Raw genomic sequence first — 27,465 nt, forward strand, 5'->3', positions numbered from 1 at the left:
CAGAGCCTGAGGAGATGCTTGGTGGCAAGAACATTGCCTCTGGGGATAGTGTTCAAATTGTTGTTAACTCAGATAGTTTGCTTTTCAGCATTTCTACCACTTCAAAGATGCCACCAAAAATTCCAACTACTGAGATGGTACAAATGTGTTGAAAACTACTGTCCCTGAGGTTTCTCCATCTTCTCCTGTGCATACTTGGTCCAACCAAATCCCTCTTTCCTACTTCACCAACAGCCTCCTAATGGTTAAAGCGCCCATTAGCTTCTTCTCAGAGATACTCAGAGCCATATGCATTTTCTTTCTCAAAGCCCTGCCTAACACCTCAGAGTTTCCTCAGGGTATTTCTTGCTCTCCTGTCCTTGGCCTGTCACTTTTCTTCTTCCACCAGGCCTTTTCTCCAGCCTCACTTGAGTCTCAGGGCAATCACACTTTGCCCCATGATTTTCATCAGACCTGTGTGCAACTGCCCTCCATGTTTGCCGAGGGCCATTCTAACTTTCAACATGGGACTTCTGTCTGTCTGCTGGACATCAACATGTGTGGGGGACAGTGTGTGAAGTCGCTCAGGGGAAACTGAATCTGTCTCCCTCCTCACAAGACTTTCTACTTCCTTATTTCCATGAACGGCAGCATCTTCAGCCACACAAGTGAAAAAATGGCACTTGTCTCTCTGGTTGGTCCTGTCTCCCCTTTTAAAAATTTAGATTTTTTTTTCTTTTCAGTTATATATGCAAATATTGTTTCATGATGCAAGTCTTTTAGTTCTGGAAATTTTTCTTGAATTTTAGTACTGTCTCCCTTTTTTCCTTCTCTTTCTGGAACTTCCATTATCCTGTTGTTTAAACTTGTGGACTGGTCCTCAAGTTTTGTTATAGTTTCTCTCTCCTGTTTTCCATTTTCTTTGTCATGTTGCTATACTTTCTAGAATTCCTCAAATTAATTTGACTACATTTTTGTTGAGTTTTTTATTTCTGCTATCATATTTTTAAAAAAAAATTTTTTTAAATTTTATTTATTCTGAGAGAGAGAGAGAAAGCACAAATGGGGAGTGGCAGAGAGAGGGAGAGAATCCCAAGCAGGCCCATGTTGTCAGCAGAGCCTGATGCAGGGCTTGAACCCATGAACTGTGATATGACCTGGGCTGAAATCAAGAGTCGGATGCTTAACCAACTGGGCCACTCAGGCACCCCTCATTTCTATCATATTATTCATTTATATGAAAAAAAATTTAAGTGTAATATCCTCTATAACCATTTATCTCTGAGGATATTCATAGATTAACTTCCTAACAGCTTAATCTGTCTAGTTTGTTTTGGCCTCTCTTCCATGTTAGAGACTTTCCCCAAATGCCTGATGATCCTTGGCTGTTCACTCATACTTAAGAGTTGAACATGCCCATCAGAAGGTCTATGCATTTGGGTGAGGTTTGTGACTGGGCTTCAGAGTAGGGTGACTTGGTGAGAAATTTCTTTGGGGAACCTTCCCATATAGCTTTAGGTCTTTTTTCTTGGGTTGGTCAGATTCCTCAGAAAAGTGGTATCTGGTCTTGTGGGGGAGAGGCGGGGGACAACAGAGGTTCTCAACTTTCAGTGTGTCTACTTAATCCCATTTTCAGTGTGATATGCCTATCCTCAGCTGTGCCTGGTGTTCCCTAGTCCAAAGTCCCCGTTTCACTCTCTCTGGGAAATAAGCCTCTTACATACCTGAGAGAGAGCACAATGGTTTAGCTACACGAAATTGGACAGAGGGTCTAGAGGCAATTCTCAAATAGGCTTTCAACCATCCCCTGGCACACAGTGCAATGCTCGATACTCCTGTCTTCAGGGAGATTCACCCGGTAATCAGGATGCTCAACTTTCTCCATTGCAACCAAGAATTTGGTTTTCTAAGGTTTGCTCAGTCAGTCCTTGTGTCTCATTGCCTCTTTACTCTTGTTGTAGTGGGTCTCTGGAGAGAGAGAGCTGGATGCAGGCATTCAGCCAGGACTTGCTGCCTCATTGCCATTTCCACTGCCCTTGACTCCAGTGGGACTCCTGCAGGACTCTTTCTAATCTTGCTGCTTGTCCGCCTAGCTACTATATTGCTATGGAAGTCACCTTTTTTTTTTTTTTTTCAAACACAAAACCAGTCATTTACTCAAAAACCTCAATAGCTCTCCATTGCCTATAAAACAATTAAAACTCCTTAGCATAGCCCCGAAGGTCGTGGATGATCTGACCCCAATATCCCTTTCTAGCATGAGATCGTGGAGAACAGTATGAGGACATTGGAACCAAACTGCCTCAATCCATTCTCTGGGCTCTGCCACTTTACCAGTTGGGTGATCTTGGCCAAGTTACTTATCTCATCAGCAACACAAGGATTATAATAGTACCTGCCCTCCAACATAATGGCGAGTATTATTAGAGCCCTTAAAACAGTGGCTGGCATAGGAAGTGCCATGTGAGTGTTAAAGGAAAGCCTCTGCACACCTGTCTCCTCCAGGAGATTATCAAGTCCTTGGAGAGGGCTCTATCCCATTTAGTCAGCATTTGTGGGACATATAATGGCACAGACATGATGCTATCCACAAACGACTATGTAAAAGGAGCTTGGCAAATGAAGACTGACTAAGGATTAAAATATAATGGCACAAACCCTACAATACAGGAAAGAGCACAGTGAAGAGAATACGAAGCATGTTAAGATCTAATGGTTGAGAACAGTAGGGGAAGGCTTCACAGACCCGACATTTAAGATGGGGCTTGATGAACAATTATGTACGACAAAAGGTTGTGCTGCTAAGACAGTGGGTGGGGGGAGACCCGACAGGTGAGGCTGGAGAAGCAGGTTGGGGCCAATTGCACAAGGCCCTGCATAACCTGTTTGAGTCTGTATTTTGTTTCAACCAGTTTGTCAATTTCACCATCCTAGCATGCTGGGAATGCCAAGACAATTTTGAGGGGTTAAAGGTATTTTGTTACTAATAATAGCTGAAAGGCGCTTCATTGGCAATTATTTAAAAACCAAATTTGAACACATTTCCAAATAATGTTCAAGAGGCCAGCCATAAAAGAACACATACTTAATGATTCCCTTTATAAAAAACAAAACCAGGCAAAATTAGTCTATGTTGTCGCAATTTGGGATGGTTACAAGTGGACAGTGACCAGGAGGGGATCCCAGCAGGACTCCTGGGGTGCCAGTAGTTTCTTGATGTCGTTACTGGTTCCACAGGTATGCTGTTTATGAAAATCTATCAAGCCGTACACTTATATGTGGAACTTGCTATATCTGTTAATATTTCTAGTTAAAAAAATAAATTAGACTCATGATACTTTGTGCTTACTTGGAGACACATTATGTGTTCACTTAAAGAGGTGGAGCTACAGGCTGGGAACTCATCACGCCAAGCATCACTAGTTTGGTCTTCGTTTATGGGCTAACTCAGAAGGGCTCTTGGATACTCTGAATGGCCAAGGATAGCCAACATCAGTCACCTTGACCACTAATAGGACTTCATGAGTGTGTGACAAATTGACTTACACCCAAAGGTCAGAGACTGAAATACCAACACTCAGTATACGTAGAAGATGGCCTCTTCCCTCATTTTAGGTCTAACAAGGGGCAGATGGTTCCATATTAACTTTATAGAGAAACACTGTTAGGTCAAAACCACAACAGTATAAGCATGTCTTTTAAGGCATTCAACATGTATGTACCGTTAGGAGCATAAAGAATCCAGTTTGTTTTCTGCTTTTCTTAAATAAAAGGTTACTTTCACTAAAACAACAAAAATAAAACTATGCACCCAGTTAAAAACAAATAAAAGAGTAAAAAAAGATATACAACGAGAAGCCAAATCTTCTGATTGGTTTCCTGAGGCAATCAGTTAGGACTTTCTTATATAAAGGTTTCGTACACACAAAAGCATATATAAATGTATAGGTGCATTACTCCCGTCCCCTTCTTTTCTTAAACAGATGGGAGCCCTATATATTCACTTGTTTTTTCCTGCAGATACTTCATCTCTGTAAACATGGATATAGCCCATTGTTTCCACAAGTATAAAGTCTTCTATAGAGTATATATGTTATTTAACCAGGTATTTCTGCTTTTTTTACAATGTGCATCGTACATCTTTGAATACACATTCTTTAATATGCTTTTTAAATTATGCAGAAACTGCCCCAATGTATGCCAACTGTTAGCAAACTTGCTGACTTCTGCATTTCTTTTTTTTTTTTTTTTTAATTTATTTATTTTGAGAGAGAAAGAGAGTGTAAGCAGGGGAGAGGCAGAGAGAGAGAATCCAAGCAGGCTCCACATGGACAGCATGGGGCCCGAAGTGGGGCTGAAACCCACGAACCATGAGATCATGACCTGGGGTGAAACCAACTGAGCCACCCAGGCACCCCTTGACCTCTGCACTTCTATTTGGTTAACATTAGCATCTCATTGCTGTCTCAGTTAGCAGTCCTCTTTTTAGTTCCACTGATCTTTCCACTTCCACCTGAATGACTACTAAGCCTGATACAGGGCTCTATCTCATGACTGTGAGATCATGATCTGAGCTGAAATCAAGTTGGATGCTTAGCCGACTGAGGCACCAGGGGCACCTTACAACGATTTTAAATAGAAGTATTATCTAGTGATTGAAAAATGTGTTTTAAAGAATAGACTCCTTTTCACAGAACAGACCATACACCTACATATACAGAGATAGTCACTGAGATTTTAAGTTCTTATGTATCATATTACAACATGTAAATACCTCGGAGGGAAATAACAAATAACACTGGATTAAATAGTGTCATTCCCAAAACTCACATCTAGCCAGAACCTGTGACTGTGACCTTATCTGGAAATAGGGTCTTTGCTGATGTAGTAAGATGAGCCCATACTACACGACAGCAGACCCTAATCCAATGATTGGTGTCCTTGTAAGAGGGAAACTGGATAGACACATACAGGGAAAACCTCATGTGACAACAGAGGAAGAGACTGGAGGGACACAGCTCCAGGCTGAAGAATACCACGGAGTGCCAGCAATCGCCATAAGATAGGAAGGGGCGGGGAAGGTTCTTCCCTAGAGCCTTGAGAGAAAGCATGGCCCTGTTGACTCCTTGATTATGGACTTCTAGTCTCCAGAACTATGAGAGAATAGATTTCTGTTGTTTGGACCACCAAGTTTTGTGGTAATTTGTTACAGCAGCCCTAGCAACCTAACAAAATGACCAACCCAAATTTGAACCCTGTAAATTTCAAGTGATTTATCAGGTGACTTGGCATTTGATGTATATTTGTCAGTCACTAGGTTACTTCGAAAGGACAAAAAGATAGACTTGATTTAGAGAATGCTTGTGAGGGTGTTTTGGTTTTTTGTTTGTTATTTTTTTACTATTATCTCATTAAGGCACAATTTACATTAGGGAAAAACAGCTCCTGGAAATAAAGTGCTACCGTTTTACAAGGCGTTCATACTCTCATTATATATCGCCCCGATACGTTTTAACAACTTTAAAAGTGCTGTGGGATTATACGGGAAAAGATTTTTCTTCTGCAAGCGGTAAACAGCACCTTGTAGTTCCTCAAAGCACTTCAGTGTTTTGGAAGACAGTCCCACTTCAGAGACGTTATTCAGGACTGTATCCCAATCAACGGAGAAGAGAATATTAGACTGTTTGGGAACCAGAGGCCTTGACTGAGGCTGGAGGCTCACTTCTTTTTCTTCCCCACTTGTTCCAACTGTGTCCTGAAATTTCTTCACTGCTTCTTGGTGTAAAGATACTTGTTTAGTGTTTGCTGAACGCTGGTCTGTGCCTTCTACCTCAGAATCATCAGAGCTGTCATAATCTACCAGACTTTGAGAAGCTCGTGGGGGAGATGGGCTATCAGCCAGGAGCGTGGCAGGGGTCTCCTTGGGCATCACAAGCTGGTTGAGAGGTTTGGAAGAGGCATCAGAAACCCAGGAGCCGGAAGCACGGGCATTTCTGTGATTACCAAGAGCAGCCGAAGGTCTCAGTTCTGTTTGGTTGCTGCTCGTGTCTTGGATAAGTGAGGGGCTACAAGCACAGATATTTATGTTGTCTTTAGATTTGGTTACATCAAAATACTTGCAGATCGTGAAAAAGTCAGTCCAGTCTTTTTGTAGTAACTTTAAATATTTAACAAAATATTCAAGGAAACAGGTTTCCGATGAAATCAAAAAGTCAAGAAGAACTGAAGCATCAAATCCTATATTTTTTAGTAAGAATAAGAAGATGCAGTGTGGATTATAGCCATATTCATGTGTGTGATGGTTGCACGTTTCTTTTTCTTGGGTCAAGCTTTCAGCAGCTTTACACTCTCTGAAAATAAAGGCAACAGAGACTTCAGATTAATGACTTTTTACAAAAATAACAGTTTTAACAGATACAATTCACATACCACAAATTCACCTATCGGATTACTTTTTAATCTATGCATTATCTTCAAAGAAAAAAACATCAAAACAATCTCTTCCTCTACAAACTCTATATAATAACCCAAGTCAATAAAATAAGTAAAATTCAGGGACCTTGGCAGTACTAGTTATTGTCTGCCAAAAAAAGTCCTCTGTCTTCCTGTCTTGACATCAGAGTTCCTCACGCCTACAGGTAACTAATTGCATGGAGTAAGGTGGGGGCTGGAGACTGACCTCCTTCCTTTCCTTCCAAGGTCTCCTCAATAAGGATGGGTACGTGACCCAGACCGCCAGTCAGAGTGCCTCATGCTCCTGGCTACAATGACTGCTTCCTTAGATGAATCTGTGACCCAAGCAGGCTAATCAGATCCCCCCGCTGGGACTTTTGCTAGAGCTATTAAAGATTGGAACTGTAAGGCTGGTGTCAGCTGGGCACTGCCGGCAGCCCTGCCTGAGAATGAGTGCAGAGAAGAAGAACGATGATCAATGACGTGACTGTATCCCTGTGTATACGGTGACGTCTGATGCCAACATGACCCCCTGGAATTTCTAATTTTGAGCTAATAAATTCCTTTTTTTTTTTTTTTTTTTTTTTTGCTTAGACCAGTTTGTGTTGGTCCTTTTACAACCAAACAATCTTAACAGATACAACTACATTAGGAAAAATACGTAGGGCATGAGCACATGCCTCTCTGGACATAGTGAAATTAAGAAAGTTAGAAATTTAATTCAGAGGTTTCCTCCTTCCTGAGGAGTAAGAAGTCAGCTTTGAGCACAACTAAGATCTATTTTAATAGGCATGTGTGTTTTCAGATTGAATTTGTGTCTCACCGTTTTGGAGCCTAACTCAAATCACATGCAGGAATTTTGTGTTCTTGATTAGAACCTTTTGAAAATTGGCCCCAAACACTTACAGTCTGAAGGCAGCCACTGCCAGCAGGGCCATAATACAAGTCAGAAACTGGCAGCGTGACACTGTGCCGTTGGTCATTAGTAAGAAATCCCTTTCTCTGAAGCCAAGAAAGAAATGGAAATAAGGCAAATACTTTAGGACTTTAATAAAGCAGAGCAGAAATAGTGTAAAAGGTCATCAGTTATTAACTCCGTAGCCGATTACAGCTATTTGCCACGGGATGATATGACCCCATGTGCAGCTGCTTTACTAAAGCAGAAACAGGATCAGCGGAAACCATGTCATCACTAACAAAACTCCATGACCAATTTCACATATTTGCATCAGGTTGGTATCAGCCTCAGTGCAACTGTATACTAAAATGAAAATTTCGAGCTGCTGCTTTGGTTACTTACACGTTTTACTCACCTTTAAAAAGGTGAAAGTCCTAGAAGCTCATTATGGGAAAGTCTTGGGGGTGAAAAGCATTTTTGAACATCGATTAAATTAAGGTTCGGACAATGGTACTAACGTACTCATGATCGCACAGGTAAAACTGATGAAGCGTAACCAGAACCCGAGTTTTCCAGCCCCCTGGTCTGGTTCTACTGCCTTAGATCTGCCTACCCAGCCAAGTTTTCATAATGAGAACTCAAATGTAATCTCATTTTCATGTAGGGCAGGGTTAAAGAAAGGAATTGGAACTTATAAGGAAACCACAAGATTGTTACGGATTTTTTTTCCCCCCTTAATGATGGAAAGTAAACAGTATGTCCAGCACATTATTAAAAATGTTTTCTGCTTTCCTGGCATGTAGTTACTACCATTACTTTAAAATCTACTGGCCTGATCAACGTTAGGTAGATGCCCAATGATGCTCTGGCAGCTTCCACCATGTCATCGTCTTGTTCTATGAAGACCCTGGAGATCCACTCACATGCGTTGTGTGGCTGAAGGGAGGGCTGAAGGTGAGGCTTTAAGAAGGTCAGTAACTCAGCCATGAAATTCTGTAAACCAACTTCAAAAAATGCAAATTTCAAAGAGCAGGCAACAGCTCAGGAATGCATTTATATCTTGCTATATAGAAAACTATAGCATTTCAAGTATTCCAACATGCATTATCATCATAATGCACACTTTTCAAAAATCCTGTGAGGGATGAGCTCTCTTTTGCAAATTAGGAAACCGAACATCAGAGAAAAAGAAGTGACTCATTCAAGAAGATACAATTAAAATGTACAACCAGATCATCTACTTGCCGCAAGTGCCAAATAATGGATGCTCTCTGAGAAGCAAGAGTTACATGAATTCTTGCTAGAAACATACAAATGAAGGAGTAGCAGACAAAAGAAATCACTTCGCCGGAAGCTGCAGCTGTCTGTTACTAGAAGCAACAATGCAACCAAGAAAAAATCATTTTGCCTTCAAAATAACAGGAAAAATTTTTGTTTAAATATTTAAAGTATTAAAAGAAAGACTACTATCAAGCACAAAAACCAAAAAAGTTTTGGGGAGTTGTAACCGCAATTTAAAACTCTGACTTGTAGAACATACGCCACCTAGTGTTGTAAATTATAACTGCACAGGGTGAGGAGGGTATTTAGGATGTAGTAATTACACCGTAAATGGTATCCATTCAAAGCAACGCAGGGAAGTCACGGCTTACAATTCAAACCTTTCAGTAAAACTATATGTTGCTTGTTTAGAGACATCTACTATTCCTTTTTATCACATGAAATGGAGGACATGTCTTCCCCAACACCTAAATTAAATATTCTACTTTAAACAGAAGTCTTTGGAGTTAAGATCCTGAATATTATATGTAACAATTTCTTTTTATTTTTTTTTAAGTTTATTTATGAGAGAGAGAGAGAGAGAGAGAGAGAGAGACAGCATGAGTGGGGGAGGGGCAGAGAGAGAGACACACAATCCGAAGCAGGCTCCAGGCTCTGAGCTGTCAGCACAGAGCTTGACATGGGGCTCGAACTCACAAACCATGAGATCATGACCTGAGCCGAAGTCAGACGCTTAACCGAGTGAGTCACCCAGGTGCCCCTATATGCAACAATTTCTTAATCAGTGTAACTTCTCACATGTTAGTTTCAATTCATTTCCTAGTTATCCATTATCTACATTAGTAGTTACCCCAATTTTATGAAGCAGAATATGAATGAAATAGTACAAATATCTTAACTGAACAGACTTATATCACCTGCCTTGAGGCGACTCAATAACACCTTTTTAACTTTTGTCATTAATTATACTATATGAATTCAGTTTAGCCCACAAAAAGTTGACTTGTTTCTTCTTTTTTAAAAGCTTATTTAAAAGAGAGAGAGAGGCAGAGAGAGAGAGGAAGAGAGACACAATCCCAAACAGGCTCTGCACTGTCAATGGGGGCTCGAACTCATGAATTGTGAGATCATGACCTGAGTGGAGATTAGATACTTAACTGACTGAGCCACCCAGGTGCCCCAAAGTTGACATGTTTCTTAAGGGAATTCTAATTCTTGTTTTAAAAGAAAACTTAATAAATTATAACTATGATAACATGTAGATTAGTGAAGTTATAGTCCTAAGATTTGATAATTATGAATTATTTTAGATCACTAAACAATTACTCATCACTTTGCACACAAAAGGAATTCAGAGAATTACCTTTCATTTCATTTGCTGAAGCACAGTTTTGAAACTTGATTTCTAAGGATTTAATGATAAGTAGGCTTGCTGCTCTGAGGATTACATGATCTGGACCAGGGACACGCTCATGTGCAGGTTGAACTTCATCTCCACCGAAGAAGGGAGGTTTTCCATGGACAGACAATGTCCTCAATAAGCCCAAATCCACAGCTTGCAAAACAGCATCAGCTAAAGCCAACATGTCTACACCTAAATGCTGATCTGGTGGCATCAGGGCAGGGCCAGATCCCCGACACAGATCTTCACCCACTTTCCAGAGAAGGCACTTTTTGATGAATATGATGAACCTCCTTTTGACAAAAGCCTGAACAGGCCAGGTAATAACACCTAGCACACAAGAGGGTTTCAAAAATAAAATCCTCTGGCAAGTGAAATATAGCTTCAGATGGACTCTGGAAGCTATAAGAAGTTCAAGCAATTCCAGGGAACATATCAAGCTATTTATTATTTTAGAGGTATCTTGGCAGCTTTCAAAATGCTGAGAAAATAAGGAATTGTAAAAAACTTCAAAAGCAGTGTCAAAAAGAGTCAGGAACTGCTTTAAAATTTCTGCAATGATAAAAACAGTAATATTAACAACAAGAAAAACAAAGGCTTCTTAAAACACAATTTACAATTCAATTTTTATAAATACTATCACTTTACACGATGAAAAATGGATTTGGATTATTTCACTCATGTGAACAAGTGAAGATACATAGGATAACGGCTAATAAGAAGAGGAGGATTTTATACACAATGGAATACTACCCAGCCATCAAAAAGAAATCTTGCCATTTGCAATGACGTGGATGGAGCTAGAGTGAATTATGCTAAGCGAAATAAGTCGGTCAGAGAAAGACAAATACACAGGATTGTACTTGTATGTGGAATTTAAGAAGCAGAACAGATGAACACAGGGGAAAAAAGAAAAGAAAAGGCAAACCAAAAAACAGACTCTTAACTACAGAGAACAAACTGAGGGTTACTGGGAGAGAGGTGGCCAGGGGGATGGGCTAAATGGGTACTGGGGATTCAGCTGGGCACTTGCTGGGATGAGCACTGGGTGTTGTATGTAAGTGATGAATCCTGAATTCTACTCCTGAAGCCAATATTACACTATTTCTTAACTAACTAGGATTTAAATAAAAACTTGAAACAAATGAACAAACAAAAGAATAAAAGCTAATAATCATGGTTAATTATCCTTTTTACAAATATCAATAGCATCAGACTATGAAAGGGATATATAATAATAAAGAGGTTTAATTTTTGTCTTATGTTTTATTTTAAAAAGGTATCTTCAGTCAAAAAATTTGGAGGGAGAGTCTTTAGTTTTTCATACATGAGGACAGATCAGATGCTGTAAAATAAATTTTAATCTTCATTATAAACATCACACCCCTTGGGAGCAAAGGAATGGCATTTATGGGGGACCATAATTTGTACCTGTTTTTTGTGAACATGTGTCTTTAAAGATTTCCTTTATTATAAAAGTAAGGGTCCAGAGGCAGTACACTGCTTTCTCATTTTCAGGGTATTCAGAAAGATTTGTCTTGCAAAAAGCAATCCAGGAATTACTTAATGCTATCTACGACAAAAAACAAAAAGTAAAGTTATAACATAAAATTTTCTTTATAATTACAAATTACCTATTATATACAACTTCATATAACATTTCTTATTCCCTTGGGGGAAAAAAAGAAAGCAGAGTATTTGGAAAACAAGGACACAAATATCCTAATATTCTTTAAAAAATTCAATATGCCATAGAAATAAAAGCTCAACAGTGAACATGAAAATATTAGCAGTGATTACTTCTAGGTGGTAGGATAATGTGTGGTTAACGTGTGGTTATTTTGTTCTTTACACTTTCTCCCATTTTCCAGATTTTCTACTACAAATACCACCTTTTTGTATTTAGGAAAAAAATGTTGAGAAAACAACAAGGAATTATAGCTAAAATAAATCAGTAGGTGCTTACATTTATTAACGAATTCTGAGATAAGAGAAAAATCTGATGCTGTTTGTTTGTATTTTTTTTTTTTTTAATATTATGCTGAGGACCATTCTTAGAATTTATTTATGTTAAACCTGTAAAAATGGTCTTGGTCTTCAGCAGGGGTTCCTAAATCTTTCTTTGGAGACAAGGAAGCAGGCCTACCTGCTCCTCTGAGAAGCTGAAGAAAGTTATGGACTGACTTGAAACCCATCCTTGAGGTGAAGAATCGGATTTATAATGGTTTACAACATATTTAAGACTCTAATCTTTGATATAAGTCACTATTATATTACTCCATTCTTACACTTTTGTGGATTTATGTGTTCTTAGGTGAGCAAACATTTTATTGGTACAAACATCTGAAGGGGAAAATCGAGAGCCAAAGAACAATTTTAAAGAAACTATAAAAGAAGTAACATAATTTGATTACTTATCTTACCTCTTCTCTCATTTGGAAATACAGAAGTAGTGCAAGGCACTTGGCAGCCATGTGACATAACAATTTATCCGAGTTTTGGAACATACAGGTCTATGGGAAAACAAATAAGTTTATCCACTATTGCCAAATGTTGTCAAAACTTTTGTCCTAAAAATCTGCATCTAAAGAAAAAAAAATCCACAAAAAACAACTGGCTTACTAAGGTTGAATCGATGTCAGAGGATTTTAAAAGAATTGTAATTATATCTCTGTATTTTTCCTTTGCGTGGAAGTCCGTTTCAACAGACAATATTCTGGTTATCATCACTTTGATTACTGTTAACTGAAGGAGCATGATTTCTCGGGCACTGCATGTCGGAGAGTGTCTCTTCAAACACACAGACACTACGGAAATGGTACCCAACGTGGTGCTGGGTGGCTGGTGCCTGCCTTGGACACCATGGCGGTTCGAGCATTCTGGAGAAGCAGCTGTAGAGCAATCCTGAGCTAAAACTGCTGGGTTGAGATAAAAGATGTATTCCTGGCTCTCATTTTCAAGTGTGGCTCCCAGAAGTACCTTCTTGTAGAATTGTTCTAACACTTCAAAAAAAGCTTTCATTTTGGCTGCCAAAACACATCTCATGAGAAAGCTGACGACTCCAAACTGTAAATATTAATCTTAGAAATGCGATGAATCTCTCAGAGGGTTCTTCGGTGAAACCTAAAATAGGAAAAATAATTTTTAAATTACAAGTGTTATATACATCGTAGTACAAGGGAAAGGCATCTGTTTCCACTTAATCATTAGTCTCTCAAGTTAAAGGTAAGGACGACTGCTTAATTTCTAAAATGGAAAACTGGTAATAAGAACATTATTTTAAGACCATAAAAACGAAATGCATGCTTTCTATAAGATTTAAGGCCATAAAATTATTTTTAATTTTATCGGAGCAGAAACTTCACCTTCCCTCTAACATTTTTCAGTGGGCCACAAGGGCTTCTCAGCCTTGGCACTGACACTCGGGACTGGATAATTTTGTTATGGGGAAGCTGGCCTGTGCCTTGTAGGCGGCATAGCAGCATTCTTGGCCTCTACCCACTAGATGCCTATAGCACCTCCTTTGGGGGCAAACCCACTCAGGCTGAGACCCATGGGGCTCAATTCCAATTCATTAACCTTCATCTCAGGGGCGCCTGGGTGGCTCAGTTGGTTATGTGTCCAACTCTTGATCTTGGCTCACTCAGATCATGATCCCATGTTTCGTGGGATCGGGCCCCATATCAGGCTCTGTGCTGACAGTGTGGAGCCTGCTTGGGATTCTCTCTCTCTCTCTCTCTCTCTCTCTCTCAAAAATAAATAAAGAAAAAAACACTTTACCTTCAATGTACAGATGAAAACCTAGTTAGATAGTTATGTGGTCAAACTATTGTGGTTATGATGATTAATTCCCAACTTCAATTTAGTGATAATATAAAGATCCTTCCTTAGTCACCGCTTTCAACATTTAATAAAAAATTTAAAAATGCCATCCCAAGGAAAAAACAAGATGTTAATAAGCAAAAGTAATCCAAACGGGAGCACACTGTACTTGTAGCTGGATACAACTTTAGACATTCGGGTGTCCCTGACTCTGACACAATGGAGACCAGCAAGAGTGGGAAGAAGGGGTCAGGCATGGCTTATAAAGCAGGGAATATGGACAATCACTGATAGATGAATAGAACAGAAAATATTATGAGTAATAGGAGTATTAATGTAGTTACTAAAGAGCAAGATGATGAGGAAAAATTTAGGATCTTGGCAGAAACTAGAGATTACTGAAAATCCAATGGAATGCTGAGCCTCAGGAAATTATCTGATCCTCTGGGACTCAGTCCTTTCATAGCCTTTGAGCTATTTCACACCTTTGTAAATTGTAGATTACTGATAGCAATGCAAATAATTGTTATCTTACAACATGCAAATATAAGACTACACTGTATGTTAACTAACTTGAGAATAACAGGGAAAAAAAAGAATGTAAAAAAAAAAAAACCCACTAAAACGGGGGGGAAGGGGGAACCCCCAAATCATGTAAATAATTGTCTGGGGAGGGGCAACCTCCCCAATCGGTGGGAAAAGCCAATTATGCTTTCTATTTGTAAATTTATTTCCACATTTCTTACTCCATATAAACTCATGTGGCTCTTTAACTTTTCCTCTTTAGGCCAGTTGTGTCATTTGCCTAGTTCTTTCATTAGTTAACAAGTTAAATACAATTGCAAATAAAGTTCATTGTGTACTGGTGATGATTTTGTTGTCTGACAATCTACCCTTTAATAAACTCCAGGGCCTTGCCTCATCTACTCTGGCCCATTTATAAATGCCCTACCCATCTTTAACCTCAGTCATCCCTGGAGGAAACCTACTAGGAGTCCTGTCACTTACTTTGGGTTGGTCTCACTTCTACAGTATGGCCCACTGATTTGCCCCTGCCTGGTCTTTAAACCTCCCTCACTACAGGTTTCTTTCCCTGGCTTAGCTTCTAGGGCATTTCAACTCCTGATTCCTACCCTCTCCTCCGCCAAGATGAACTGCCTTGTTTTTGCCCTGTAAGTATTAAGAAACCTGTAAATTTTAATGTAAAGTTATGAGTGAAACTTTGGTTAAGTTTCTCTGAATCCTCTTTTCAAACTGTGACATACATCCCACATCATTTGGAAATGTAAGTAATTATCGGTAACTTTGTTCTATCTGACAAAGTTCAGTGTTATCTGTTACCCTGAACACTGTGCTCCCAGAAAGCAAAAATGGTTAATGTTAGAAGAAAGTGCTCACCACATTCCCAGATAGGACTCCCCTCCATGCTTCCTCATTGATTCCCTTGTTTCATAAAAACTCACATTCTCTCCTTCTTCTTTGAGAGGTATTCTATTAATGAACATTCTCCCTTTTGCAATAGCCTGAATAAACTTATCTTCTTAATTGTCTGGTGAGTTCCGTCTGCCACAAATCAGAAACTAGTTGTCATATTCTACTTCAAAGTCCATTTCCATTGTACTTATTTTACTTTATATTTTAGTTATGACAGTAACATTTCTTCCCAATAAAACCAATAACATCTTTTACTTAAGTTGACATAAACTACTGACACTTTTGTATGTCAAATATCCTATGACAATAGACTATTTTAGGTTTTAACTAATAGCACATGTGTGAGTGTATTATAATTTTTAGCCACAAAAGAAATTATTTTTATTTCAATGCTACAACAGTAAAAACGCTTCCAATAATATTTCTATATATCTTATAAGTTCTTGAATTTTTACCATGAATGAGAATAAGACTGCTGCTAATCAACCATTTTTGACCTAGGAAAAGGGCCATTTCAGCACTCAAAACTGAAGTGGATACCAGTAAATGAATAAATAAACAAAAAATGAGCAAGTGAGCATTTCGGGGGGGATATGGGCTATTTTCTGTCATAGTGGGACCCAGGTTCTCTGGTAAGCGTGGTCGCGAGAAATCAGATCTAAAAGTTATAAACTTTCAATTAAGGAGAGACATTTTCAAAATGACTCTTTATAGACAGAGGAAAAAACAAAAGGATCAACGGGGGCCCACACATGCCAGGCAGGTGTAGCAGGGCCAAGGACAGGCTGCCCTGAAAGGTGCCACTTTGGCACATTGATTATTTCAAATAAAAGTTACTTAAGAGATGGCCTGTCAAGAACGCTCAGACCCTCCTCTGCTGTCCCTGCCAAAGCAGGAAATAAATCTCCCATGAGAGGAGTCCTCCCTGTATCAGGAGGTAGAGATACCCTTACCTCTAGAGATAGGGAATTTAGAGCCAAGAAGGCTGTATAACAACCCTTGTGACTTTTTACTAATTTATTCCCCCAGCCCAAATTCTCTTTAGAATTCCTTACTAATAAAAGCTCCCAAAGTTAAGTTTTCTCTGTCCTGTTACTTCCTCACAGATTTATTGTCTCTTTGTCTAAAAACTATAAAAATCGCTTATCTTGGTCATTTCTTTAGGCGTCCCGGTCATTATTGGGCCTCTGTGCACACATCATAAAACTTTTTTTCTGTTAATCCATCTCATGTAAATTTAATTCTTAGTCCTGCTGGAAGGCCTTGAAGCTTGAAGGATGGAGGAAGAATTTTTCCTTCCCTTCACACGCACCAAATGAATGAAGAGGACAGATGCTAGGCTGGTTCTTCTGTGACTAAGCATCAATCTTTCCTCATGACAATGTCTTTTCAAGTACTGATGCTGGCCAAAAAAACCTGCACTGAAACAAACGTCTGTGAGCAGCCTATGGAGAATGATAGCTTTTTTTGTGAAAGGAATTATAGTATTACATGAAAGGACAAATCCTGCAAAAACGAACTAGGGGATTTGACCAACCACACTTTTTCCCCCTGAAGTGTCATTCCAAGGTTGGTACATCTCAAGCTCATTACCAGCCTGGGCTGGAGGAAGGCGTACCCCTCAGACAAGCTTTTGAGCAAGCCATGCTAGATATACATGAGAAATATGTCTAGCTTGAGAAGGAAACAAATATTAGGAAAGGTCTGTTTGGGACAGTAAATGGGTAGTGTCTTTCAAAGAGTTTTTTTCAGAAAAGGCCTCTTGGCAGAGGAGAATGAACTCCACCACCAGACTGCCTAAGTGAATACCTAGTATAAGCATAAAATTTGCCTCCAGTCTCTCTTTTACTGTTGAAGCGCTATAAATGATTTGAATTGTGTATTCTATTCCTAATAAACTGTGTTTGTCTTAATATAAAAAACAATATATTCCCACTCATCTTCACATAAAGTCGATGCTTTGGGAATAATAATTGTTAAAGTTTACTGAGTGCCTACTATGTACCAGACACTGATCTAAGTGAGTGATAGTTTCACAACAGATTTATGAGGTGGATAATTATCATACCCATTTTACAAATAAGTAAATTAAGGCAAGGAGAGATAAAGTTAAAGAGTTAAGTGGCAGAGTCAGGATTTGAACTGACAAAGTCTGATTTGAAAGCCTGGGGTCATCCTCAAATTTTGTCTGATGCTCCAAGCCTCAGGACAATGGATGAACAGAGGAGCTCTAATAAGCTTCCAAAGCGAAAACTTTGTGAGTAAAAATTCACACAGACTAATCTTCAGCACTCTCTAGATTTTCTCCCGTAATACTGTAAAGCAGAATACCTATTCTTAGAATGATTTTCACATGCTGCACAAAATCTAAACTCAAGGTCAATTACCAAACAACTTCCCAACGCAAACCAAGATTACTTTTTTCAAAAGACACTCAGCAACCAAAGGTTAAAACACTAATCAGGACATCCATTTGATTGAATTTTTATATTAAATTACTTTCAGAAGATACATCAAACCCAAGATGAAAAGCCAAAGTATCCACACATCATACATCAACATCAGCCCATCAACAGTTAAAGGCAGTATAAATATGAGTAATTAAGACTTGATTTTACTTCACTTAAAATAGTTTCAACTCTTCACAAAAACTAACTCAAAATGGATCATGGGTTTAAGACTTAAATAAGACTTTAGGAAAAAAGAAAAAAAATAGGAGAAAAATATTTGGGATTCAAGGTTAGGCATAAAGTTCTTAAACTGGGCTCCAAAAGTACAGTCTATAAAAACAGAAATTGATAAACCAGACCTCAACAAAATTAAAAACTTATGCCCTGTGAAAGACCCTATTAAGAGTATGAAAAGACAAGCTATTGACGGAGAGAAAATATTGGCTACTCACATATCCAACATGGCGCTAGTATCTAAAAATCTATAAAGAATTGTCAAAACTCAGTATTTTAAAAGATAATAATAATTAGAAAATGGGCAAGAGACATGAACAAACCTTTCCCTGAAGAGGATATACAGATGGCAAATAAGTGCTTAAAAAGATGTTCAACCACATCAGCCACTGGGGAAATATAAATTAAAATCACATTAAATACCAGTATCATTATAACTGAAATAAAAATTAGTGACACCAAATTCTGGAGAGGACATGGAGAACCAGACCACTCTTATGGTGCTGGTGAGATTATGAAATGGTACAGTCACTCTGGAAAACAGTCTAGTAGAGTCTCTTTAAAAAGCCAACATACTCTTAACCATATGTTCCACCAGTTGTGCTCCTTGGTATTTACTTGAAGGAGCTGAAAACTTATGTCAACACAAACACCTGCACCCAAGTGTCCACAGCAGCTTTGTTCAAAATTTCCAAAACTTGGAAGCAATTAAGATATCCTTCAGTGGGTGAATGAATAAAGAAACTGTGGCACATTCAGACAATCGAATCTTATTCAGTCCTAAAAAGGAAGAGCTATTGAGCCATGAAAAGACACAAAGGAACTTTCAATGCATAGTATTAAGTAAAAAAAAAAATCAATGTGAAAGGCTATATATTGTATGATTCCAACTATAAGACATTCTGGAAAAAGTAAAGCTATGGAGACAGTAAAAAAATCAGTGGTTGCCAGGGGTTGGGGTGGAGGGAAGGGATGAATAGGGGAGCATCCCTATTAGGGCAGTGAAAATACTCTGTATGATCCTATCATGGTAGATACGTATCATTGTATCTTTGCCCAAACACAGAGGATGTACGCTACCAAGAGTGAACCCTAGTGTGAACTATGGACTTGGGAAGTAGGTTCATCAATTGTAACAAATGTACCACTCTGATGGGGGGGGTGTTGATAATGCAGGGAAGGGCTATGCACGTGTGAGGGGCAGGAGGTATGTATACAGGAAATCTCTGTACTTTCTGATCAGTTTTGCTGTGAACCTAAACCTGCTCTAAAATAAAAGATCTTTAAAACAAAATAAGAAACTAAACATGCAACTACTATATGACCTAATAATTACACACCTGGTCATTTATTCCAACAAAATGAAGACTTACATTCACACAAAAACCTGTACATGAAAGTTCACAGCAGGTTCATTTATAATAGCCAAAAACTGGAGATAACCCAGATGTTCTTCAATAGATGAATGGTTGTCCTGTGGTACATCCATACCATACTGGAACGCTACACAACAATAAGGAAAGAACTATTGATAAATATAATAATTTGGATAGCTCTTACGTAATTAAGCCAAGAGAAAAAAGCCAATCTCAGAAGGTTGCATATTGTACGGCTCTACTCTTGAAATGACAAAATTAGAGAGATGGAGAAGAGATTAGTGGTTGCCAGTGGTTAGGGAGGGCCCCTCCCGCTTAGCAGTAGGATTATACAGGCCAACACAAGGGATCCTTATGACCATGGAACTGGTGAGAGCAACACTAACCTGCTGTATGTGATAAAATTGCATAGGACTAAATATACATACAGATAAATGAACAGAGGTAAAACAGGAAATCTGAACAAGATCAGTGATTGTACTAATGTATCTAGCTTCTGATACTGTACGATAGTTGTGAAAGATGCTACCATTGGAAAACTAGGCAAAGGGTACACAGTCTCTCTCTGTATTATTTCTTACACTTGCATGTGAATCTACAATTTCTCAAAATTAACAATTCAATTAAAAATATCATAATTTCAGGGGCACCTAGGTGGCTCAGTCAGTTAAGCATCCAACTCTTGATCTAAGCTCAGGTCTTGATCTCAGGGTCATGAGTTCAAGCCCCATGTTGTGCTCCAAGCTGAGCATGAAGCCTACCTAAAAAAAAAAAAAAAAAGAAGAAGAAGAAGAAGAAGAAGAAGAAGATATAATGATTTCAGCTACAGACATCAGCCTTCTGATCCCAAGCATTAATACGCATAGAATTTCATTAATATCAACTTTATCTAAATGTAAAGATATTAGAACTTTGATTCTGAAAATTCCTAGAGTGAAAACTAAGCAGAATGGCATTTTAAAATGCTAAAAAGTATTTAAAAAAATTTTTTTTGTTTATTATTTGTTATTGGGAGAGATACAGAGTGCAAGCAGGGGAGGGTTAGAGAGAAAGGGAGACACAGAATCTGAAGCAGACCCCAGGTTCTGAAGTGTCAGCATAGAGCCTGATGTGGGGCTCGAACTCAGGAACTGTGAGATCATGACCTGAGCAGAAGTCGGATGCCTAGCTGACTGAGCCACCCAGGCGCCCCTAAAAAGTATTTTCTTAAAAAATATTCCTAAGTAAGGGGCGCCCGGGTGGCTCAGTCAGTCAAGCATCTGACTTCAGCTCAAGTCATGATCTTGCCATTCATGGGATTGAGCCCCATGTTGTTGGGCTATGCTGACAGCTCAGAGCCTGGAGCCTGCTATGGATTCTGTGTCTCCTTCTCTCTCTGCCTGTCCCCTGCTCATGCTCTGTCTCTCTCGCTCTCTCTCTCTCAAAAATAAACATTAAAAAAACTTTTTTAATATTCCTAAGTAAAAAATAGGTAGAAATTTTAAGTGCAGTCTATTCATTAGAAAACATTCTGCCATCACCCAATTTCAAAATTATAAAAAACCAAGCTGCTAGTAATTTAATCCTTTTTTGTATGCAGAAAATAAAAACAACAACAAAAAAGGTGCCACTATCTCTTTAGGATTTTCTTTAGATAACCTATATATTTAAATTCAGAATACAGAAAAATAATTACTTTCATGGTCATTGTTATAATGAAAAAATGCTTTTCTTTATATGAAAAGCTATTATAGTTTGTCAATTGACTGAAAAACTCAAAACTGGGCTTTGGCCAAATGCAACAGCAAGTTCAAATCTGATCATAGCTCCACAGGTCACTGAATCGACATTGCTCCATTAATGAAGATGCTGTGATTCTAAAGGCAGAAGTTGAGACTTCTAAACAAAGGCTATCCTTCCATGATTCTGGTTTCTGTCCCAACTAAGACAGCAATCATTATGTCTAAACAAACAAATGAATGAACAAACAAATAAAATGAGTCTAGTTAGAGTCTACAGAAAGTTCAAGGGTGATGCCAAAGTCAGGGGAGGCTGAGGAGGGTGGCTAAGGCACTGACAAGGCCTGGAAGACAAAAGGAACATAGCTGGTGAACTGTGATTTCAAGAGGACCTCCCTCCCCTATAAAAGATGGACGCAGAAGGGATATCTTCCAACAGCATGTCACGTGCTTTGCCCTCCTAGTTCTACTCTTCATCTTTCTCCATGCCCCAGTATTCTCCAATATTGGAAGTCCTAGGTAGAGCAATCAGGCAAGAAAATTAAATTAAAGTATCAGAATTAGAAAGGAAGAAGTAAAACTATCTCTATTTGCAGATGACATGACTTGACATAAAGGAAATCCTAAAGACTCAACCAAAAAAATGTTGGATCTAATCAAAGAATTCAGTGAAGCTGCAAGATACAAAATTAAATATGAGAATGAGTAGCATTTTGTTACAGTAACAACAAGTTTTCTGAAAAAGAAATAAAGTAATTGATCCCACATGTAATAGCACCAAAAATAAACAAACAAAAACATTTAGGAATGAATGTAACTAAGGAGGTGAAAGATCTCTGAAAACCACAATGCACTGATAAAAGAATTCAGAGACAAAATACATGGAAAGGTATCTCATGTTCACGTATTAGAAGAATTAATATTGTCAAAATGTCAATACTACTAAAAGTCATCTATAGATTCAATGCCACCCCTATTAAGATTCCAATGGTATTTTTTTTTATAGAAGTAGAAAAAACACTCCTAAAATTTACACAGAACCACTAAAGACCCCCAAAAGCCAGAAAAAATCCTAAGAAAGAACAAAGCAAGAGACATTACAGTTCCTGATTTCAAGCTACACCATAAAGCTATAGCCATCAAAACTGGCATGAAAACAATCAGACCAATGAAACAGAATTGAGAGCCCTGAAATAAATCCCCACATATACAGCCAACTAATATCTAACCATGGATTCAAGAATATTCAATGGACAAGACAGTCTTTTCAATAAATAGTGCTGAGATAATTGGATATTCACATGTAAAAGAATCAAATTGGATCCATATCTTACACTCACAAAAATTAACCCAAAATGAATTAAAGACTTAGATATTAGACCTGAAAGCATGAAACTCCTGTAAGAAAACACAGGAATAAAGCTCCTTGACATGGGTGTTGGTAATTTTTTGGATGACTGCTAAAGCACAAGCAACAAAATAAACAAGTGGAACTATGTCCAACTAACAAGCTTCTGCACAGCTGAATAAATCATCAGTAAAGTGAAAAGAAAACCTACAGGATGGAAAAAAATATTTGCAAACCGTACATCTGATGTCCAAAATACATAACGAACTCGTACAACTCAACCAAAAAACCACAAATAATCCAATTTAAAAATGGGCAAAGGAAACAAAATAAAAGCAAAAATGAACTATTGGGACTTCATCAAGATAAAAACCTTCTGCACAGCAAAGGAAACAATCAGCAAAACTAAAAGGCAACCAATAGAATGGGAGAAGACATTTACAAATGACATATCAGATAAAGGGTTAGTATCCAAAATCTACAAAGAACTTCTCAAACCCAAAAAACAAATAATCCAATGAAGAAATGGGCAAAAGACATGAGAATAGACACTTTTCAAGAGAAGACACCCAGATGGTTAACAGACACATGAAAAAATGCTCAACATCACTCATCATCAGGGAAATACAAATAAAAACCACAGTGAGATACCATCTCACACCAGTCAGAATGGCTAAAATTAACAACTCAGGCAACAACAGATGTTGGCAAAGATGTGAAGAAAGAGGAACACTTTTGCGCTGCTGGTGGGAATGCAAACTGGTGTAGCCACTCTGGAAAACAGTATGGAGGTTCCTCAAAAAATTAAAAATAGAACTACCCTACAACCCAGAAATTGCACTACTAGGTATTTATCCAAGAGATATAGGTGTGCTGTTTCAAAGAGACACATGCACCCCAATGTTTATAGCAGCACTATCGACAATAGCCAAAGTATGGAAAGAGTCCAAATGCACACCAACAGATGAATGGATAAAGAAGATATGGTGTATATACACAATGGAGTATTATTTGACAATCAAAAAGAATGAAATCTTGCCATTTGCAGCAATGTGGATGGAACTAGAGGGTATTATGCTAAGCAAAGTTAGTCAGAGAAAGACAAATATCATTATGACTACACTCATATGTGGAATTTAAGATACAAAACAGATGAACATAGGGGAAGGGAAGCAAAAAGAATATAAAAACAGGGAGGGGGACAAAACATAAGAGACTCTTAAATATAGAGAACAGAGGGTTGCTGGAGGGGTTGTGGGTGGGGGGATGGCTAAATGGGCAAGGGGCATTAAGGAGGACACTTGTTGGGATGAGCACTGGATGTTATATGTAGGGGATGAATCACTGGATTCTACTCCTGAAATCATTATTGCACTATATGTTAACTAACTTGGACATAAATTAAAAAATAAAAAATAATAAAAATAAATAACTTAAAAAAATAAAAATGGGCAAAAGAGCTAAATAGACATTTTTCCAAGGAAAATATACAAAAGGCCAACAGGTACGTGAAAAGATGCTCAACCTCACCACTCAGGGAAATGCAAATTAAAACTACTAAAATGAGATATTACTTCACACCTGTTAAGAATTGCCATCATGAAAAAGAGTTAACAAATGCTGGCAAGAGGTGGAGAAAAGGGAATCTTTGTGCACCATTGTAATGTAAATTGTGTAAATGTAAATGTAAATTACATTGAATGTAAATTGGTGCAACCACTCTGGAATCTGGAAAGCAGTATGGAGGATCCTTAAAAAATTAATAACAGAACTACCATATGATGCAAAAATTCCACTTCTGGGAATATATCCAAAAGCATCAAAAAAAAACCAACCTGAAAACACATCTGCACCCTCATGTTCCTAACAACATTATTTAAATAGCTAGGACATGGACGTGACCTAAGTGTCCATTAATGGATGAAAAAGTTGTGTAATATACATACAATGGCAAATTATTCTGCCATAAACAATGAGGAAATCCATTTGCAACAACACGCAAGGACCTTGGAGGCATTATGCTAAGAAAAATACTGTATAATCTCATTTATATGTGGAATCGAAACAAAAAACAACTCCAAACTCATAGAGAAAGAGATAAGACTTGTGGTTACAAAGGCAGACGATGTGGCGGAGGGGAATTCAAGGAAGGTGGCCAAAAGATACAAACTTCCAATTATAAGTTCAATAAATACTAGGGATGTAAGGTACACCATGACGACTATTGCTAACACTGCTGTACGACATACAGGAAAGTTGCTAAGAGAGTAAGTCCTCAGAGTTTTCATCACCAGAAAAACATTTTTTTTCCTTTTTTTCTTTCATTTCTTTTTATTGTATCTATATGAGAAGATGGGTGTTAGCTGCACCTTCTGCGGCAACCGTTTCACAATTTATAAAAATCACACCATCATGCCATATGCCTTAAACAGACACAATCGTGTATGCCAATTATTTCTCAATAAAGTAGAAAAACAGTTGGCATCTTTAAGTGTTCAGTCCTCTATAGCCTCTCTCTTAGAGCAATTTCATGGATTCTCAATGTCTTCAATTATTATCTCTATGCTAACAACTCCAGAATCCAGTTAGGGTCTAACTGTCTTCTGGGTGCTATACCCAAGTATGCCCAGAGAGTTTTGGGCTCCAGACTCAAAACGCTATCAGAGAGTTGCACTTGGAGGTCCCACAGGCACCTTTAGCATAAATTCAGCTCAACTTCTAAGGTCCCTCAAACTTGTTTTCTCTTACATCTCACTTTAGGTGTATCTCCGAGTCAACCAAGCTAGAAACTCAGACATCTTCCTGGAACCCTTCCTCACCCCAATTCTCTCCATTTTCACGGCCACTATTGCAGTACAATACTTCTGCCCCCCACAAACTAACAGATTTTTTGCTACGTGGTTGTTTCTTAGCCCACATCACACCCACTTTCCTCTGAAAAACCCCTCCACCTTCCTTAGGAAAAAGTCCAAACCCCTGGACAGGGCTCAGAGGTCCTTCAAGATCTGCCTCTTGGAATCCCTTCAACTTTCTGCCCCACAAACTAAGCTACAGGATTTCTCTAAGGTCCTCAAAAACCATGCACTTTAAGGGTTCCCAAGCTTTGCCTGGCACCTTCTGACTAAATCACATTCAACTTTCTCCCTCCCACGTTCAACCTTTAATGTGGAAACCTGCAGTCCAGGGGAAGGCTTTCACATATCCAACTCAGGATTAGGGGGCCGTGCCAAGTGCTCCCTCAGCCTATACTACACTATTTATCTCACTGCATGGTCTATAAATATTTTCTAGTTTGGTTTACCCACACTTTGACTATGGGCTTCCCTGGGCAGGACTGAGGTGCTTGCTTACATAAGCCAGTATGTAGCTCATGAGGAAAGCACCAAAACATGTACTCCAGAATGAAGAATAGTGTAGAAGACAACGTGGGGCGGGGGGACGCGTGCAAATTCAAAGTGTTTGCAGCGACCCCCGCCGGCCACACAACATCTTAATTTATCTTATTACTTAAAAGTAATTGGCATATTAAATTACTTCCTTTATATAATCAGACAGACCTTTCTATGTAGACATTGGTGGTAGCCAAATGTTTGGTATATCAAATGGCTCAGTTTAAAATAATGTCAATGCTTGTTTAGATTACTCTAATAGCCTTCCAGATTTGCAGTAACCCCGCTCTCAGCTACAGTCTTTCCCCCTGAGCAGTCAGGGATTTTTTCAAAAAATAAATAAGATATTGTGATTTCCCTACATGGCTTACCATGTCCTGCAAAGATCCGCAGTTTTTCCCACACCCCCAACCTTACTACCAATCATTCTCCCTTTTACTCACTCTGCTCAAGTACGAGGGTCTTCTTTCTTGCGGTTGCTGTTAAACAGCAAAGATTATTCCAGCATCAGAGCCTTTGCACTGTTGATTCCACCTGCCTTCAAAATTATCCCCAACCCATCGCCCCAGATCTTGGCACGGTTGGCCCCTCCTCATTCAGATCTCAGCTCAAATATCACTTCCTCAGAGACGTTTCCTGACTACTTATCTAAGATAGTCATCACATCCTAGTCAAACTCGATCCCACTATTTGCTTCACTTTATATAACCTATCCCTTTGTGATAATTTTGTGTTTATCTGTCTCCTATTTTAAAGCGAAAGCTCCACGAGGACAGGTGATCGCACCTCTCTTGTTCACTGTTGTCTCCCTACCGGCTAGAACCGTGTCTAGCCAGTTATCACTTTCTAAATGAATACACGCACTCAATAAACCCGTCCATCTCGCATTACTTTCCATTCTCCTTTCCCCTCCATTGTCAGAAATCCGTGAGGGTCGCTATCCTCGCAGGAAAGCTCTTGCAGCGTTACCACCGTTCCAAAGAGAGTCCTCTTCTCCTCTCCGGGCGAGGCAAGCCCAGCCTGGTCGGTAAAGGGGCCTCGGGGACCGAAAGACGAGCCACAGACCCGACACCCGCCTCTGAAAAGCGCTGAGGAGGGGCGGCGACTCAGGGTGCCTCTCTCCTCGCTTCCTGCGGACTGCTGCCACCCCAACCTTAGACCCTCTGACCTGCCTTTCAGTCGGCGGCACACATTCCTCCCCCGCCGCCGAGCTCCGCGGCCGCTCCCAGTTACCTGCCAGGGATCTGGCTTGGGAGACTCAGCCTGGCCACCACCATCCTAACCCACAAAAGCGCCCTCCAGGCCACCGTACTTCGCGGAAAGTATAAGCTAGTTTCTCCTTCCGCATGCGCAGATGTCCCGTTCGGCGTACAGTGTCTCTTAGCAACGGCTTCGAGTCCCTCCGCCAGGGGCGGAGCATCGGAAGCCACAGTGGGGAAGCCGAGGGGGAAATGAGTGAAGCCAATCCGAGACGAGTCCCAGCCTCGATCGGCACGCCTCCTCTAACTGTCGCGAATGCGCAGATAGCTTTACGGCAGGCAAGGGGTGGGGGCAGCTGGGGGTAAGGAGGGGAGAAGGAAGCAACCAACCAACCAAGTCGCCCCCACCCCCCACCCCCACCCACCCCGGACCTGGTTTACGGCTCCGGGCTCAGGCTCCAGTGCGGCCGCTGATTGGCTGC

At 39.3% G+C, this 27,465-nt stretch overlaps 1 protein-coding gene across 16 annotated transcripts; it reads right to left on the minus strand.

The window, feature by feature from the left end:
• Positions 1 to 4,342: 4,342 nt before the first annotated feature.
• On the minus strand, positions 4,343 to 27,133 carry LINS1 (lines homolog 1). 16 transcript variants are annotated; one of them, XM_042941168.1, is made up of 11 exons: positions 27,018 to 27,133; positions 26,228 to 26,263; positions 19,327 to 19,456; positions 15,234 to 16,690; positions 12,636 to 13,136; positions 12,437 to 12,526; positions 11,445 to 11,586; positions 9,975 to 10,565; positions 8,163 to 8,334; positions 7,339 to 7,434; positions 4,343 to 6,329 (listed from the first exon to the last, which is right to left on the minus strand). In XM_042941168.1, exons 5-11 carry the CDS (start codon positions 13,056 to 13,058, stop codon positions 5,447 to 5,449), a joined length of 2,397 nt encoding a protein of 798 aa, XP_042797102.1. In that variant the 5' UTR covers positions 13,059 to 13,136; positions 15,234 to 16,690; positions 19,327 to 19,456; positions 26,228 to 26,263; positions 27,018 to 27,133; the 3' UTR covers positions 4,343 to 5,446. The 16 variants fall into 16 exon arrangements, with proteins under 16 accessions (XP_042797102.1, XP_042797105.1, XP_042797101.1 ...); XM_042941171.1 differs by lacking the exon at positions 19,327 to 19,456 and having other exon boundaries at positions 15,234 to 15,398; XM_042941167.1 differs by lacking the exon at positions 19,327 to 19,456 and having other exon boundaries at positions 15,234 to 16,685.
• Positions 27,134 to 27,465: the final 332 nt, after the last annotated feature.

Source organism: Panthera leo, chromosome B3 (assembly GCF_018350215.1).
Source record: "Panthera leo isolate Ple1 chromosome B3, P.leo_Ple1_pat1.1, whole genome shotgun sequence".
NCBI classification, from domain to species: domain Eukaryota; kingdom Metazoa; phylum Chordata; class Mammalia; order Carnivora; family Felidae; genus Panthera; species Panthera leo.